This window comes from Rhyacophila brunnea, unplaced genomic scaffold (genome assembly GCF_057557595.1).
Source record: "Rhyacophila brunnea isolate RB1 unplaced genomic scaffold, BYU_Rbru_1.0 scaffold_23, whole genome shotgun sequence".
NCBI lineage: Eukaryota > Metazoa > Arthropoda > Insecta > Trichoptera > Rhyacophilidae > Rhyacophila > Rhyacophila brunnea.
In genome coordinates, this window is record NW_028232893.1 from 30,422,137 (window position 1) to 30,440,795 (window position 18,659).

The window sequence follows — 18,659 nt, forward strand, 5'->3', positions numbered from 1 at the left end:
TCTATCTTTTGTACGGTGTGGTTTTAATCAGTAATTGGTTTTGTGGGTAGATATTATCATTTCCTGTTAAATTAAAGATTAAAAAGTAAAGATTTTTTAAAAGCTTTAACATAATACCTACTCATTTCGGTGTATAAATAATCATTTATGAGTAAAGAATGATTTCAAGTGAGGAAATTAGATATATTATAAATTATTCCAGCACCCGAAATAGAAAATTTTACGAACCGGAGCGCTCGATAATTTACCGAAAATATTAAAGTGTGTCCAATCTTTGTTACCCCCAAAACTCATTCATACTTAATAATTTTAATTGCAACATGGGAATTTATACCGATCTCATGACAGAATTTTTCGATAGTCGCCAAACTGTTATGTTGCAACAACTAAAATGCATCTTCAATAATATATTTGATTTGCCCACAAATTGTTTATATTTTTTATCTGTATGATGTGATTGATATTTTAATTACCGCATTTAAATAACGTGCTAATTATATCAAATGGCCAATTAATTAGTGTACAATAGGTGTTCCGTCCGCGTGGAAAGGATTAACAATGGCAGTCTCTGATTTATTTGTGTATTGTAAATATTTTCTTTCAATGTCATAGTGTACGTTCCAATTGATTTCAATAATATTAAGTATGTTTTAATGAAAGTCCCTTCCTACTTTTGTCAAACTTTGCATAGGGGGCAGCTGGTTCCTCTGACCCTGAGCTCTGGGACCCCCTACCAATTTAGACGCTTTGGCTATTAGCCCCTTTAGCTTTGTGATAAATTCAGCCCTGGGTGTAAGTATGTCTCAAATATATTGTCTGCAACCGATGATTGACTTGTTCGTCCCTTTGGCCGTATCCAAGACACCATCCGCTTCCAGTACCACATTTCAGATGAATCTAGCCTTTGATTTTGACGTAACTTTCCGCGGTTTGGAGACCAATAATAATAAAAATTTATAAATACAAGGGTTCTTTTAATCAAAGCATTTTTGTTGTATCGGCAATGTTTCTGCTCTTCCAAATTGGTTGCAATTACTATATAAAATTCTCCGACATTACTTGTAATTCTGTGACTACTCAACCAGAAATAAACAAGTTTGTGTATTATGTTTAATTGTGCAAGAATATAGAGGGAATACAATATTATTTATACGGTAAAAAAAATAAAATACCAGCTTTGATTCATATTTTTATTTACATATTGTGGTCCATAAAATATATTATTAGGTATATATTATAATAAAGCTATTGTTACAATGTTTATTCGTTAACATTATTTAAACATATTATGTTTACTAAATACCTATAATCATATATTATTATACACCAGTTTCATTAATAATATTTCATACTTAATAATAAGTAGTAGCTATATCCAAATATATTTATGAAAACTAAAGAATTTGGTATAGGTATACTAGCTAAAAGGCGAGTAGCATACTTGGTGCCATTTCTTCAACGTTTTTAGTGTGGTTGAAATGGTTGCCATATAAAATTCATATGTTGTACGTTAGCGCATTGGAATATCACATCCAGAATGTTAATAATGAATGAATGAATAATATCCCTTAAATGCACACTGTACAACGTATATTACAAACATTACTTTTGTTTTTTGAGCCAAACAGAAATCTATTTTACCGTATATTTTATATCCAATCGTAAAATAGAGTGAGCAAATAGCTGACATCCATTTCTCGTAAAAACAAAAATTTGTTAATACAAACTTCTACTCTGCGGAGGTCCATATGATCATATTAGGATCGGACATGGTCGTAAAAAACAATTTTCAATATTCAATGAATAAGACACCATTTTAGTCTTGAATATGCATAAATCTGATTACCACAGAAACATACTGTAAGTACTGAAATATTTTTGAAAAAATATGTTTACCGAACGGAACTTGAAACTGTATTTTGATTTTGGATTCCGGTTTATATGTTAGCCAATTAAGGCATATCTGCCAAACTAAATCACAGTGAAATTACCCAACAGCTACCTACGGGTAGTAAGGAACCGGAAAGGACCGGAACACAGCTCCAGTTCGTTAAATCCTTGAGACTATCGCTCCATTTTATGGAAAAATTGTAAATTACATTCCGATTTGTGAGTTATTATAAAGTAGATAATTAAATTCATTTACATTATATATTATTTCTTAGATTAAAATACGAAAGCAACCTATACATTTTAATATTTTTCAGAAAATCATCGAGCGCTCCGGTTCGAAAATTTTTCCATTTTGAGCACTGAAGGCAGTATTAACTTCAATCGGTATAGGTATGTTTCTAAGGTGCTCCAAATTATGTATCTATAGTATAATATATAAAATAATACAGAATCATTTCAGGATTCTAGGTTTCAACATCTGTAAGCAAGTATACTATGTATTAAAAAATCGTGGAATTTACTAATTTAATCAATCTTAAAATATGTTTAAATAATTATTTTTTTGACATATGCGAACGCTACGGTAATATTGAATAGTTTTCTGGAAATTAATCCGCATTTCGAAATGAATTTCAACTAATTTAATCAGTCGTTTTTACAGTTTCCTTTTAATATAATATTTGTTCATTATTTGGTGAAGAAGATTTTTGACAACGTCAATTGTACATAGATGACGTTTCCTTGGTGAAAAAGTATAAAGCCATCTCGCGGTATAAAGTAAAAGCATCATAATTGATAGAGCAAAAAAATAAATGTCAGACAACGCATTATAATATGGTAAATAGTCACTGGAAACGCACGTGGATTACATATGTGTACTATATTATACCGCGAGATGTCTCTATAGGTATAAGAAGGTGTCTATTAATTGCACTCCTTTGATTTAGACTAGTTTTTCGTCATTCTTCTGTAAGCTCCATCAATGATCCCCAACTTTCATGTAAGCCTCCCTGTTAGGATTTTCTATCAATTCTCGCACTATATCCTTATCGAATCTCACGTACTCGTCACTTTCTGCTGAAAATAATAATAAAAAAATAATTATAATGAGACTGTTATATGTTCCTTATGCGTCAATTACATTGAGCTACTTTACGAGCTGTTTGCTGGCGAATTTAATAGCGGGCGATTCAGCTACTGCGATTGTGATGATGACACATAAAACTTTCCATTCGCTGAGAAGCCACAAGCCAGTGTAGCCACAACCTATTTTGACAGAACGTAGCTCGTTTTTTTTACCGGGAGGTTGCTACTGCGCAGACGCAGTAGGCCCACACGCCGGCGTGTAGCGTGTAAAGTTGACCGGCTTTCAACTTTTCTCGGTTGATTGCTTACAATCTGCTTGTTAACTTGTTCAATGATGACACTGGGCGACTTTAGAGGCAGATTGTAAATTCGCCAACAAGCAGCTCGTAAAGTAGCTCAATGTAATTGACGCATTACTAACGGGCCCCGATAATTCACGTGGTCCAGTGGAAAGTGTAATATGTCGATAATAAGGGCCGTTTCAGACAGGACACCGGTGTCGCGCTCGTATATAATAAGGAGGCCTTTGTATTAGGTTTATGAACGCCCCAGAGCTAATGAGTCAACGCGTGTCCGGTACACTTTTCCGTCGGCCGCTACATTCTCAAGCCGCCGATACACTTGTTTTTATCACCGCAGCCAGCTTTATGTTCCAATGTATAACGCGAAATTATGCGTTATCTCATTAGCTCTGGGGTGTTCATAAACATAATACAAATGCCTCTTTATTCGAATACAAAGGCTTCCTATATTATATACAAGCGCGACACCGGTGTCCCGTCTGAACCGGCTCTAAGACTCGGTGGATGATAATCTTCAGCATGGCTCCCACAAGGTCGGGGCTGATAGGGCTCTAGCCTAGGGGCCCGGGCCAATGGGGCCCCGGTGGCGGGTCGACCAGATAAATGAGATAAACACACATCTTAAATTTGATCTAATAGTAAAAAAAGTAGTATTTTACTTTTGAGGTTATTACCATTTTAAAATATATGGTTGGGTGGTGCAATTTTTGGTTGATATGTGTTGATAGTCCCGATAAATCGAGATAAACCCCGATTTTTTTTAAATTCCACATGGTAAAAATCCCAATTTGGTAAAATAATTATACGGCAACGCTGGTGTGTAGTAACACAGCTAGATAGGGAGGACAAATTGGCGTTGATCAATAAATTGTATTTTTTTTTAATTACCAACATTTTTAATTCAACGAAAATAAATAAGTATGACTGAAAAGGTGTGCATTATTTTTGTTGGATCGCCCATATCATACCTAAACTAGGTATAATGGTTTGGTTTAGACAGGGTTTAATTGAATTTTTAAAACTAACTAGCACCATCTGTAAATTGTAGTCTCAGTTCAATATAAACAAATACGAATGACTGACAAAGTTTAGTGTGCACTATTTATGTCGGATCTTAACAGCCTACTTTAACCCTTCGCCACTGATTACTACGTATGTGTTTTTCTTTTTTAACAATTTATATTAATAACAACAAAACTCTCCAATACTCCAATTCTCTACAACTGTATTTTTAATATTTGACCTGGATAATTTTATTTTATTTATTATGCTTTTTTATGTCCACCTGTTATTGGAACAACCATACATATATTCTTTTATTCTATATTCTCATTATACATTGTGGCTGATCCTGTTAGTTGACTAAAATAAATAAATTTAAAAAAAATCCAGAACACGATTTTTCGTGCCTACATTGGTCATTATGCCGGCTGATTATAATCATTATGTCGATATTAAAATAATGTATAAATAATAATTACCGATTTTTCCAGACCTCCTGGACAAAGAGCCTCCAACGCCTGCGCTCACAACGTCACCAATGAACTCAACCATGTCCTCTTTTGGGTTATACTGATGGTCTGGACAATTATCCTGGGGGATTCTATTGAGATATGCTGGATCCACGTGGCGTCTTAGCATCATACTATGAAGCTGCAACAATAACAAAAAAAAACAAACCTTAACAAATATACTGTATCTACATGACTTCATGTTACCTTCATAGATGTGACAGTGAGTCTAATGCAGTGGTTCTCACGTGAAATTTAACTGTGGCCGCACAATTGACATTAACAGTTCTATGGAAACGTCTGGTGGCCGTACCAAATTTAACTTTTGTTGTGATTGAAAAAATTAAAGCTAAATTTTATTTACTAAAAAAATGGATCAATTTAATTACTTATAGACAAGTCCATATTTTAATTAAAGACATTTGAATATTTTAGTACCTACATATCTATTTATTTAAAAATAATACAAATGGGAATTCTTCGATACTCCTTTTCTCCAATGCGAGCCGCATGGCTGCTTCTGAATTTACATAAATGTCAACTGACTTCGATATTTGTTTTTTTTACGAAGTGCATTACACTGAATGATCTTTCACAGTAAAGCGCTGGTGGTCGCAGCAAAATCCTCTGGTGGCTGCATCAGGGCTCGAAATGGACCGGAACGCACCGGAGCGCCATTCCTGTTCGTGAAATCGGTAAAATTATCGCTCCGTCTCGTGGAGTAAATAATTTGACCGTCTGAGCTGGATATGCCATATACTAGAAAATCTCACATACTTATTTTTATGAAAAAAAAACATAAACTTTGATAATTTTACTATGTAAAAATCTTCAGAAAACTGTCGAGCGCTCCGGTTCGTAATTTTTTTCCATTTCGAGCGCTGGCTGCATGCACGCACATTAGAACGACTAGTCTAACGGACCTGTTTTTTACGGATGGTTACATTGGTATATTTAAAAACAGTTGTAATTAAGAAACTAGGAAACAATGGGGAAAAGACTGTTATTGGTAATGCTTTCATGTTTTCCGGGAAACTATTAGTCCTGTGTCAATGATGATAATAATAATGATCACAACGTGGTTACACACGCTGAACGCACACTAGTTATTGTACCTATAAACCTTTTTTATAGTTTAATCAATATATTATGAATTATGTAAGCACGTTCAACACTAACCAGATATAAGAAGAATTTACCAAATGTAATTATATTAACATATATGTTATATATGTGCAATGTATTTTTGGCCGCCTGAATAATGTCTTTAAAAATATCCTCAGACTCTAAAGCGCAAAGTGTTCAACCAGTGTGTGCTTCCCAAAATCACATACACGTGTGAAACATGGACTCTAAGTAAAAGAATGATCCAGAAACTTAGAGTAGCACAACGTGGTATGGAGAGGTGCATGCTGGGCATAAAGCAAAAGGGAAAAAAGAGGAATGAGTGGATAAGGAAACATACAAGGGTATGCGATGTAATAGAGTTCGCTTAAGGAAATGGGCTGGACACATATGGAAGGGACAATCGTTGGACAAATCTAGCCATCCAATGGTACCCAAGAGGTACAAAACGTCCGCAAGGTAGACCTAGCGGCCGCTGGATAGGTAACATAATAAAATTCTGCGGAAGTACGTGGCAACGCAACGCACAGGACCGAGGACATTCGGCACCAACACCATATGTATTTCGAAGGCATCAATCTTAAGGCCTTACCTTGCAGTTCCCTTGCCCCCAGGGCAATCATTTAATACACCACTTAATTATTCACTGACATGGCAGCTGCAGATTTATTTTTTCAACACGAAAGAAGACACTAACTTGTCCCCGAAAAATGTGAAGTGTGACAACATGAAAGTATGTTTATTGTAATAAAATAATAGTATAATGAAATACCCACGATGGTCGCGCGGTTTAAGCGTCGGTCTATAACGACGTGGGTCCTAGGTTCGAATACTGGGTCTGGAAAGTACCCACACATATTGTTTTTCAGTTAGTGTATGAGTCAGAGTATCGACCTACTAGGTTGAGCAAGTGGTTGACATCCATTTATCGTAAAAAACAAAAATCTGTTAATAAAAACATCCATTCCGTGGAGGCCCATACGCACCGTGAGTGTAAAACCAAGGCATTTGCAAATTTTTCAATTTCGAGATTAAATGGAGAACAACTACAAAAGTCGTGAACTTGATAATGTAAGAGTGAAGTAACTGAAAGAACATGCAATATAATGTAGATATAAACCAAATATTATGCAAACGATAAACAATAAACAATAAACAAAACGAAGACTTCAAACCCTAATATATCCAAAATATGTCTTTTGCAAATGCCTTGATTTTACACTCACGGTGCGAATTATGATTTTATTAGCATCGGAATGAAATATGACAAGTAAAGCTATGTCATTCAATGACATCCTTCGTACAAAAACCAGTATGCCGGTATGCATGCATTAATTAATTAACTTATTAAATACCATATCGATGGTCCTTTCTGGCAGATAAGGTTTCCTGGAGAGGATGGACACAGAGTACCTGTGGGTGAACAAGATCTTCTGACAGCTGAATATCCCGGCGTAATCATCATAATTTGTGGCGAATATCTTGTAATTTGCTGATCCTCCAATACCTGTAAAGGAAAATATATTGAATAAATAAATTTAAAAATTAAAAAAAAAATGAATGGGGTATTAATTTAGCTGTTATTTTGATAGTCAAAATACTTTGAACCAAAAAAGAACCGAAATGAACCGGAGCGCCGGGAGTTCGTGAAATCGGTAAAATTATCACTCCGTCTCGTGGAAAAAATTAATTGACCGTCGGCTAAATAGGCCACATAACAAAAAAATCTAACACACTTATTGTTAAAACGTTACCGTTTAAAAAAAATCGGATAGGTACATGTTCAAACACACGCGTTAACATGATCTTACTCCCTACTTCATTTATCGTTTGTCAATTTATGGCTACGGCCATATGTTGTAGCTTAGCCACTGGGAAATGCCAATAGAAATGGCGTATTTCAAAAAAATACTACCTTATTCTTAGGTCAATAATCATTATAAAGCAAACATTATTCGTAGAATGTTTATCACATTTGAATGGTCAAAAACATAGCTTAAAATCAGTATCTTTAAAAGTATCTTTAAATGTGTAAATCTTGCCCATTTTTTGAATAATAAAATGCCTAATTCTTGTCAAATTTGGGATCACAGAGATTATCAATATAATTTTTTATTGTAAATATTTCACTATAATAATGTCGACATAAATTTTACTAATGGTTTTATAAATGCTTTTAAAAATTAATTAATATAAAAAAATTAACACCACGTCACATGGACGTACTGAAATATGACTATATTCTAAAACATTAGAGCGAGAGGTTTAAAAGAATACTATTTTATGTAATAAAAATACTTTATGCAGTCATCAATTAATGTTTAAAATAAATATAAAGGATAATAAGGCTTAAAAATTATGTAAATAGATTATCTACAACGTTTAAGGAATGTCCAGGATCATGCTTTTAAAATAGCATAAAAGCTCCACTTTGACGTACGCTGAGCTTGTCCTCCCTTTTCAGTTCGCAAACTTTTCCAATTCGAGCGCTGGTCGCTCATTGACAACTGACTTGACTGAAAAAAATATGAGTGGCTGTAGTAAGTCAGTCATAAGACTCATAAGCTATGTCTGCATTAATCACTCACTTCAACTTTTTAATTCTGGTGTTAACACTGAATAGTTCTGCACATACTTTAGAGGTTAATATCGTGTTACGCACCGCGCCAACTGTCTACGTTTGTACGTCAAATACTTTTCAATTTATCACTGGAAGCAGTAATGTCATATTTTTATAATACTTACTGATTTTATTGTTAAAAAAAACTATAGTCGGTACACATAACATTTCTCGTTTTTAATTCTTCAAAATTATAGTATTTTAGCTTATTTGGCGTAAAATTATACCTAGTATATATTTTTAGCGGAATTATTCGATTGGCAACACTGACGTGATCTTAGAAAGATGAAGATGGGACTACAGTTCTATAAGCTTATCTAAAGAACGGTCAATAATGGAACTACGAACTATCATATGGACGCCATTTTTAAAAACGTCATTCAAATCTCAGATTCTGTCCAGTTGCGAGTCTTGATTGGGTAGTTTTCGACAGTGGCTCCCCCATCCATTCTTTAGATAAGTTTGAAGCAAGCAATTCGTAGACTACGCATGCACTATCATGCGTTCATATAGCAAACGAGAAAATTCCCGATTGTATACAAGACTATAAATATGTCACATCTACTCTCGAATCAATGGATACACATTCCAATAAGAACTCATCATGAACTATCTGAAGACAGAAGCGAGTCAGTCAGACGCGGCCATGGATCAGTAGATGTGGGAAAGTATTGGAGAAGAAATGATAATATATATATATATATATATATATATATATTCTAGTAAACAAAAAAAAAGTGTGAATAATCATTTTTGTGAGGTGGCTAAGATCCACATAGGATTGAAGTGTCGATAATAATTTTAAAATTAATGTAATTATATTTTACTAGGCCCAAATGTTTACGACCCAAGGGTATAAAAGAGGCAAAAGAACAAATTATTATTATTATTTTTTATAATCACCACTTATTAGAATACATTCTTAGAACGGATAATTAACTTTGCATTGAACATACACAATTTGAAAACACTCAAAAGGATTCAAACCTGCATCTCTCTGGATTCGTGCTCACGTGCATTGACCACTGTGCTAATTGCGACGAATTTTAACTAATTATTCTTACAATACTCGCTGAAAGCGCTTCAGAGAGTATTTTTTTTTTCAAAAAATATGTTTTCTATTGGTTATAAAATAAATATTTCTCAGAATTGTTTTCAAATTATGTATGTTCAATAAAAAGAATGTTACATTATGAAATCTTAGTTATTAAATTAATTAAATTTAAATTGTATAGTTACCACTAAAATAATCTGATTTTTTGTTCAAAATTGTCTAAAACTGTCGAAATAATAATAGTCGTGGATTAAGCGTCGGCCTATCGCGTCGTGGGTCCCAGGTTAGAATCCTGTCTAAGACTAGACTACTAATCCTGTCTTGAATCCTGTTGGGTCTGGCAAAAGTACACATATTGTTTTTTCAGTTTGTGTATGAGTCAGAGAACGAATCTTATAGGTTAAGCAAGTGGCTGACATACATTTCTCGTAAAAACAAAATCTGTCAATACAAACCTCCACTCTGTGGAGGCCCATATTATGATCTTATTAGGATCGGACATGGTCGGAAGAATTTGGACACACCCTGCACTTCGGGTCTTGCGACATGTGGTCGTACTAATGCACAGGTAAGAGATTCCTGTATCCAAAATTTGACTAAGATATGCTAAAAAGAATATGAATGAACATGAATATAAATAAAAACTAAACGTACTCATCGGAAATTCTGCCCTCATGCTCGCAGGATATCTGTGGTCTTCTCCGTAAAGCATGCCAGTTGTTTGTCCTGATCCGAAAAACGATGCCTGCTGATTCTGCTCCAGTTCGTAAACTCCTGGAGTATCAGTTCTCCTGAAGGTGTAAGTGGCGCAGCTTGATGATGTCTTTGTCTTCTCTATGACGTACCATAATCCCGTCATCTGGAAATCAATGAAAGGCAAAGTGAACATTGGAAAAAAGCAGTTTATTATCAGACATAAATAGTGCACACTAAACTTTGTCAGTCATACGTATTTTTGTTTATATTGAACTAAGTCTACAATGTGTAGATAGCGTTTGTTAGTTTTGAAATTCAATTAAACCCTGCCTAAGCCAATCTATAGTAGATAATAGGGTTTAATTTAAATTTAGCAACCGTTGTTACTGTAACAGTTACTGTCCATCACCATCAGCTGCAAATTGTATTCGTAGTTCAACGAAAACAAATAAGTCTGACTGACAAAGTTTATTATGCACTGTTTATGTTGAATTTTAGCACCCTACCTCCACCCTTCGCCACTGCCGTATGGGTACTATACGGTCTCCAATTTTATTAGTTTCAATAATGAACATTAACTCAATTTTCAGCTGAATTTGGCAAAATACTCCAGTATACCTATTGGCTATTTTCAAAAGTTGTTTGCTGCTGGCTTCCTGTAAAGTATAAACCGAAAAGAACCGTGTTCTATTTAGACATGAATTTAATGTCACTACCAATGGCGAAGGGTGACTTTTGAAAGAGGTAGGCTGTGGAGATCTGATAAAAAGAACACACTTGTTAGGTATATTTACGAGAAATAAGAAGATAATACGATATTACTACTAATGAATAGGTACACACTAATGACAACGACACACTAATTTAATGAAACTTCAAAAAGTCACTGACGACATAAAATTAAGCGATCAGTTTTAATTAAGTACTTACGTATTTTTTCAAAATATTTATACACATCAAAAATCATTAGATAAAAGTTCTTTTTATTTTTAAAAACAGTCTATATTTATTAATATTCGATTAAACACCATAAAAATTATTTTTCTCGGTTTTAGGCTCTGCGATCGAAGCTTACCTTAGTTCATACAATTCGATAGATTGGGCGGGGCTACGTGATGTAAAGTCCATATGAAAAAAAATGAGAATTATTTGAAACACAATCCGACCTATATTTACGTCAAGACAGATGGCGCGCTGTGGTATATTTTTTTAAAACCTTTGCAGATTGTTTTATAATTACCTGTATAATACATTTTTATACATACGGCATCTCTCGTTGGCAAAATAAATTATTTTAAAGAATATATAATCAAGTGATTATATAAATAAGTTAATATGTAATTAAAAAATATTTTTCTTAAGAAGGTAGGCTTCAAATAATCGCTTAGTATGGAGTCTTCGCCACTGGTCTCTACCTACTAGAACTAGACGACTCAAAGAGGTTGGACGGTCTTTTATATACGGCCATATATTTCCGATACAACATTTCACAGATAAGCGTGATACGGCGAACTGGATACGTACAAGTTTCCGGACACAGGGCCGGCGGTTACCGGCCACTAGTTTAAAACGCTGATATTTTGTTTATTACAATGTATATTTCATAATACGCTTCCTTATTGACAGAATTATAATTTGTTTATACATTGTAATTTGAAAATACTTTGTCATCAATTCTTTTGCGACTTATTTATAATCAAATATTATGATTTATATTAACATCAGTAGAGAAAATAATTATAAACTAGGGGGGCGTCACACATGCTGTAATTTAATCGGTTATATTTGTTTATTACGATGTTTTATTTATTTTTTTATAAATAATTATGAGAGAGAACTTGAAATTTGATAAAATAGCGTCTTTGTTGGATTAAAAACCGTAAACGTAGAACGATAATAATTGTGGGCATGGCTCTCGCATCGTATAGCGGGTCCCCAGGCTAGAATATTTGGCGCCCCCCCCTACCCATCGTTAAGGTTAAAGGCAGTGTGGCGCTTTTACCAAATGGTGTTCGATGTAAAATTAAGGGTAGGTATTTACTGTCTTTTTAGCGTTTTTAATACTCACATCCACTTGCATTATTTAAGCTGTACACAATACTCAAAAATTGCATCGCACAACGACATATTTGTAAATGTTAATAATATATTTCAAGTAAAATTGTGCCGCAGATAACTTTTTATTATTAGAGCAAATTTTAGATGTGTGTTATTTCACGTATTTGGTCGACCTGCCACGCCGGGCCCCCAGGCTAGACCAGTCTCTCTCCAGTCCCTCCCCTTGTAGGAGCCATAATTGTGGGCGAAAGAAAAATGGCGATAAGTCTTAAAAATCGTTTTAAAAATTCTGATCCTTCCATGTAGTGGGTAAGATATTATTGTCTCATCGCATTTTTCGTAATCTGTGTGCACAAAATTATCTCTGCAACACATCCGCCTTTTCCACTAATGGTCGACGTTGAGGACAAATGAAAGATATAGACTAAACGCATTTGAAATGTGATTCATTTTTTTTAGATAATAATAAAATTATTATTATCCAAATTTTAGTTTAGCATTTCATTGATAATTACTCACACACATCCCGATAAAAATATACCCCGACACTGCCGGCTCCTATCCAAGGTAGCAAAAATAATGTGCATAATTTTGTTAAAAAAATAAATTATTTCAGTAGGTATAGCATGTCAATTTAAAAGGTATCTACTGTGATGAATGAAATATTCTTGGTTGTATAGTTTAGGTATGAATCACTAGCCACTTAAGCGGTACCGTTATAGTAAAGTTTATTTAAGTGAAATGTCGAAGGGACAGGGGACAATGAGGTGGCTGCAAATTATAAACACCTACGCGACATTTGGTGCAAAAAGAATATGAGTTTTCTTCAGTGACGTCCCTAGCCAAAATGCCGCCCCTAGGCAGCGCCAAAATGCCACCACATTTTTTATACATCATCTCTACTTCAATAGACAATATTGTGAGTCCACGGTTTTCAGATACATTTAAATATACACCTGACAACTTTCAAAACTCGCGAGTGACTGGCAAAAATATTTGGATAAATTAATAAGGTAAGTATGTACCTACCGATAATTCAAATATAATTCTAAAATCTGCACGTGTCATTGCGTGTCATCAAGGATGTGACTTCCAAGAACAACGGAAGTAAACTAGACATCGCAAACCCGACAAAGAAACACTCCGGTTAAACATTTTATGTTAATTAATACATTTTGTTTCCAACCAGTGAGCTGATTTTTTATTGGAGAGATATTTCCGCGATTACTAAGTTTAGGTATCTACCTATGTCTATATATACCTAATGATTCTTCTCGATTTGCCGTTCTTCGAGTAACTGCCGCCCCCAAGCGACGCTCAATCTGCCTACCCCCACGGGACGTCATTGGTTTTCTTACATACACTACCTTACACAAAATCCTGGCGACGCCCATGGTCTCATGGCTTGTTGTATTGTTAAAAATATAAGAAAATAAGAAAAAATAAGAAATTGATTAAGTTTAATACCTATTTGTGTTTATTTAATTATAAACCTACCAGTTATTGTGAGATTTCAACGTTCAGTGACGTCCCTAGACAAAATGCTGCCCCTAGGCAGTGTCAAAACGCCGCCATATTTTTTTATACCTACGAGGGTGGGTCAATAAGACCTTAGAAAAGCCGACAGGTGGCGCGACTAGTACTGTAAGCGGTTTGTTTTCATGCAGCGGCACTACCGATTCAGTATGCTGCGAAGTTTCAATCAGATTGGTCGGGTTGTTGTGTGTTTCTCGTACATTTAAAAAAAAAAATTTGCTTGTTTACAAAAATGGAGAAAATTGAGTTTAGAGCTGTTATTAAACATTTTAATATAAAAGGGTTAACAGCAAAGGAAATAAAAAATGAGTTGGATTTAGTTCACGGCATATCTGCTCCTTCACTTGCAACTATTTATAACTGGTTAAATGAATTTAAACGTGGTCGTACATCAACAAAGGATGAACCACGCTCAGGACGTCCTGTAGAGGTGACTACACCAGAAATGATCAATAAAATCCACGATATGGTGTTAAGTGACCGAAGATTAAAGTTGAGTGAGATAATTGAGGTTACAGGGATCTCAAAAGGTAGCGTCATTTCTATTTTACATGACAAATTGGGCATGAAAAATATTTCTGCAAGATGGGTGCCGCGTTTGCTCACAGTCGACAATAAACGCAATAGGGTGGTGGCCTCTAAAGCCCTGTTGTCGCTCATGCAACGCAATCCGGATGAATTTTTTCGTCGCTTTGTGACTGTAGATGAAACATGGATACACCACTATACTCCCGAGACGAAAGAACAGTCAAAGCAGTGGATTGCGAAAGGCGAACCATGTCCAAAGAAGGCGAAAACCGTAAAATCAGCTGGTAAGGTTATGGCTACTGTAGTTTGGGATGCACGTGGAATTATTTTCGTTGACTATTTGGAAAAAGGAAAAACAATAACAGGGGATTATTATGCATCTTTATTGGACCAGCTAAAAAACAAAATTGAAGAAAAACGGCCTCATTTAAACAGGAAAAAAATCCTCTTTCATCAGGACAATGCCCGTGTTCACACATGTTTACGATCAATGGCTAAAATTGAAGAATTGAAGTTCGAATTGGTCGACCACCCACCGTATTCGCCAGATTTAGCCCCCAGTGACTTTTTCCTTTTCCCAAACTTAAAAAAATGGCTAAGTGGACAACGTTTTTTTTCAAATGAAGAAGTCATCGATCGGACAAATGCTTATTTTGAGGACCTTCCGAAAACTTATTTTTCTGACGGTTTAAAAAAAATTGAGAAACGTCTAACCAAGTGTATTGAGCTCCAAGGAGATTATGTTGAGAAATAAAAAAAAATACAAAAATAAAAACTGTTTTAATGCTTTTTTCTAAGGAATTATTGACCCACCCTCGTACATTACTTTTTATTATCCTTTCGTTAATCCAATATCTAAGAAATGTGTTGTATGGATACATTACTAAAAATATATAATGAGTATTACTAAAATATTCTGCTTTAATAGACAATATTGCGAGTCTACGGTTTCAGATAGGTATAGTTAAAAATAAGCCTGACAACTTCCAAAACTATACTAAACTATACTACTAAAACCAAACATATTTGGATACATTTTAAATTAGGTATGCACGTGTCATTGCTGTTCACCAAGAACGTGATGTCCAAGGACAACGAAAGTGAACTAGACATCGCGAACCCGACAAAAAAGTCCTGTTAAAACTTTTATAGTACCTAATAAATACATTTTGTTTCCAACCAGTAAGCTGATTTTTTTAATGGAAAGATATTTCCGTTATTACTAAGATTAGGTAAGTAGCTATATATATACCTATAACTAATGATTCTGCTCGATTTGCCGCCCTTTGGGTAACCACCGCTCTCAAGCGACTCTCAATCTGCCTACCACCACGGGATGTCACTGCCAACGTTTCAATCCCAAGATCAAAAAATCGTGCAGGATCCCTGAACTTTGGATTCTGGACTAGCAATGATACCAGCTACTGATGGGATGGAAGCTATAGGAAAGGATATAGGAAAGGAAGGAATAAATAATAAATTAGTATTCCTACCCTCCGCATGTCGAATCCTGCCATCGGTGGAACATTCGGGCACTCTCCATACGATAATTTGTGACCCCATGAGGGAGAAAAGATGACACATAACATAAAAACAAATGAACACAGTCTCGACATATTTGAAAACAACCAACAATGGCCGAAGCAATAGCAGATAACTTTTTAGCGATAATATTATTATGACCCTTTAGGTTCACTGGTCAACAACATAAAATATGAAGGTTCAAAAACAAGATTGGATATTATATATTAACAGAATATTTTAAGGTTATTTTTAAATTTAAGGTCGAATGAAAAATATAATATGGATTGATGCTATCGATGCTAATATTCAGGGACTATTGAGTTTATTAAATTTATTAATATCATATTTATAGGACATTTAAATTTAAATTTTAATACTCGATACAGACTGTTTCAGAATTATAATACGCATATGTTTAATAATTAGTAATGGTGTTATAGATAATTCTAGAATTTAATGACATTAACTTTAAACTCGGTGTGTTGGTATTCCAGCTGAACGCCACATTATAGGTACATTCGTGGATATTGTACAATATAGATGGTTGTACAATAATTTAAAAAAAAATGTCCCAAGGTACCACTCTTTCCCCTAAATATGTTTGCGTGGAAGCAAGTTCATTGTGAGAGTGTGGTATATTAAGGCTATACTTCAGTTGAAGCATGGTCTAAAAAGATCGTGACTAGGCGATGCGCGGATTGTGCAAATGACGCGAGCCGAACGAAATATAATTTGTCATAAAAATTCAACACGCGTCCGTTTAATGTTATGTTATTATTATATTAGTAATAATAATGGTATATGCATTGACATGTTTTCTTTTTCAAGTAAATAAGTAACGTTTTTTAGTAATCTTTACACGATTTAAGAATATATTCCTCCTCTAAAATTATTTGCCGTTTCACTTATGTATGCTCTTAATAAAAAATAGGAGTTACCACAAGCTGTATGCATTCAAACATAAACATTAGCCGGCTCTCACATCTAAACTCGCCCGTCTGCCACACAGCCATAAATGAAACCTTCCAAGAACGTCGATCCGGTGTTGCATATGAAGACCGCACAAATCTATTTAGCGACAGTCGCACGTAACCTTCAGAACGCATATATATTTGGATGCGGCGATCGGCGAACCTGTATAGGAATGACCAATTCGTAGGTTTTTGTATGCGTCATGGCGTCTTCGACTCGTAGCCCGAGAAGCATGCAACTCGTCGATTGCAACAGCAGATTTTTTTTTCAAACTGAACAGTTACATTCGACCAATCCACGGAGCTCCATTTGGCAACGTGTATTTTGTGAATAACTGTGCGTAGCGTTGCCACGTACTTCAGCAGAACTTTATCATTTCATTGATCTAGAGGCCTCTAGGTCTACCTTGCGGACGTTTTGTACCTCTTGGGTACCACTGGATGACTAGATTTTATCCAACTTTTGTCTCTTCTTCGAGCTATGTGTTCAACCCATTTCCATTTGAGGCCTTTAGAAAACTCTATTACATCGCAAACCTTTGTCTGTTTCCTTATCCACCCATTCATCTGTTTGTCCTTTTGCGTTACGCCCAACATGCACCTCTCCATACCACGTTGTGCTGATCTAAGTTTCTGGATCTCTCTTTTACTTAGAGGGCCCGCACATCAGAACTCGCCGCATGCGTCTTACGACGAATTCGTCGATGTGACGTCATCGTAAAGCAAGAAACAAACATTATCAAATGGAGCTTCGCAGATTGGCCGATGCAACTGCAACTCTGCGACCCTGCGACATTCGTCTAGTTGCATTGGCCAAAGCCTGCATCTCGACCTCGAAAAATCTCGGCTCCTGCGGCCATCGGCCATTTCTGTCTCTGTCTCTGTCTACACTGTCATTGCTCGCTCATCGCTGGTCGCCGACGTTTGTTCATACAATCAACACAATAAAAATGGCAGACGAGAGACTTCTCCTTTTTCGCGTTTGACGTTTGCCGCTAGGCAGATGTGTGAGGTTGTAGCATGCAACATTCGCCGGCATTCTCAGAAATTTTGATTTATGGCCGTCAGGCACACAAGGCGAGTTGTGATGTGCGAGCCGGCTTATGTTTCACACGCATATATTGTTACACGATAAGGCCTTTACTGATGCATTATTATATTTGTTACAATATATAATATGCGACTTCTGCACCACCGTGTAGTCATGACAGTACAACATTTTACTGTGGTCACTATCTTTTCGATAGATAGCGCACCGCGTAAAACAGAGATCGTTGACGCATAGGCACTATAATATGGTACAGTCACAATATTATCACTATTACCAGGCTTGTCACATTTACAGTATTGAGGGCCACATTAAGGATTTAAATATGAGGATAGGCCGCGAAATATACCTAATACATTTTACTACCAGCTGTCACTAACTTAATATAGATATATCGACTGTGTTTAGGAAAAAGGTCGTAACCCGCGATTTTTCGAAAAGTGATTTTATTGGATATTAACAATGCATAAAACTAAATACATGTTCTGTAAAAAGGAGGTAAGCCGCAAATGCCGATTTATTATCTAAATTGAGGTTTTAATTGAGCTTTAGTTAAGTTTTAATTTAAGGAAAAAAGCATTTACCCTCAATTTAAATGATTTTTCTGTAATAACTTCTTTAATTATTAATAGATCGAAATGATATTACACCAAATCATCAATCATAATACATTCAGTCTGTGCCTATTTTTTTTATTAATATTGAAC

At 35.2% G+C, this 18,659-nt stretch overlaps 1 protein-coding gene across 2 annotated transcripts; it reads right to left on the reverse strand.

Moving 5' to 3' along the window:
* Positions 1 to 2,457: 2,457 nt before the first annotated feature.
* LOC147069847 (apolipoprotein D-like) lies at positions 2,458 to 16,254 on the reverse strand. Of its 2 annotated transcripts, none has more exons than XM_085950376.1 (5): positions 15,903 to 16,254; positions 10,246 to 10,450; positions 7,273 to 7,424; positions 4,763 to 4,934; positions 2,458 to 2,970 (listed from the first exon to the last, which is right to left on the reverse strand). In XM_085950376.1, the coding sequence occupies exons 1-5, from the start codon at positions 16,023 to 16,025 to the stop codon at positions 2,873 to 2,875; spliced, it is 750 nt and encodes a 249-aa protein (XP_085806502.1). In that variant the 5' UTR covers positions 16,026 to 16,254; the 3' UTR covers positions 2,458 to 2,872. The 2 variants fall into 2 exon arrangements, with proteins under 2 accessions (XP_085806502.1, XP_085806503.1); XM_085950377.1 differs by having other exon boundaries at positions 2,458 to 2,967; positions 15,903 to 16,252.
* Positions 16,255 to 18,659: the final 2,405 nt, after the last annotated feature.

What these genes read in the sequence shown, in the direction of transcription:
- LOC147069847 (XM_085950376.1), bottom strand. Translation starts at nt 16,025, where the DNA reads ATGTCGAGACTGTGTTCATTTGTTTTTATGTTATGTGTCATCTTTTCT. An exon ending in GAGGGCAGAATTTCCGATGA is followed by an intron (nt 7,425 to 10,245) that starts GTACGTTTAGTT and finishes TTTCCTTTACAG; the next exon opens with GTATTGGAGGATCAGCAAAT. An exon ending in CAGGAGGTCTGGAAAAATCG is followed by an intron (nt 2,971 to 4,762) that starts GTAATTATTATT and finishes TATTATTTTCAG; the next exon opens with CAGAAAGTGACGAGTACGTG.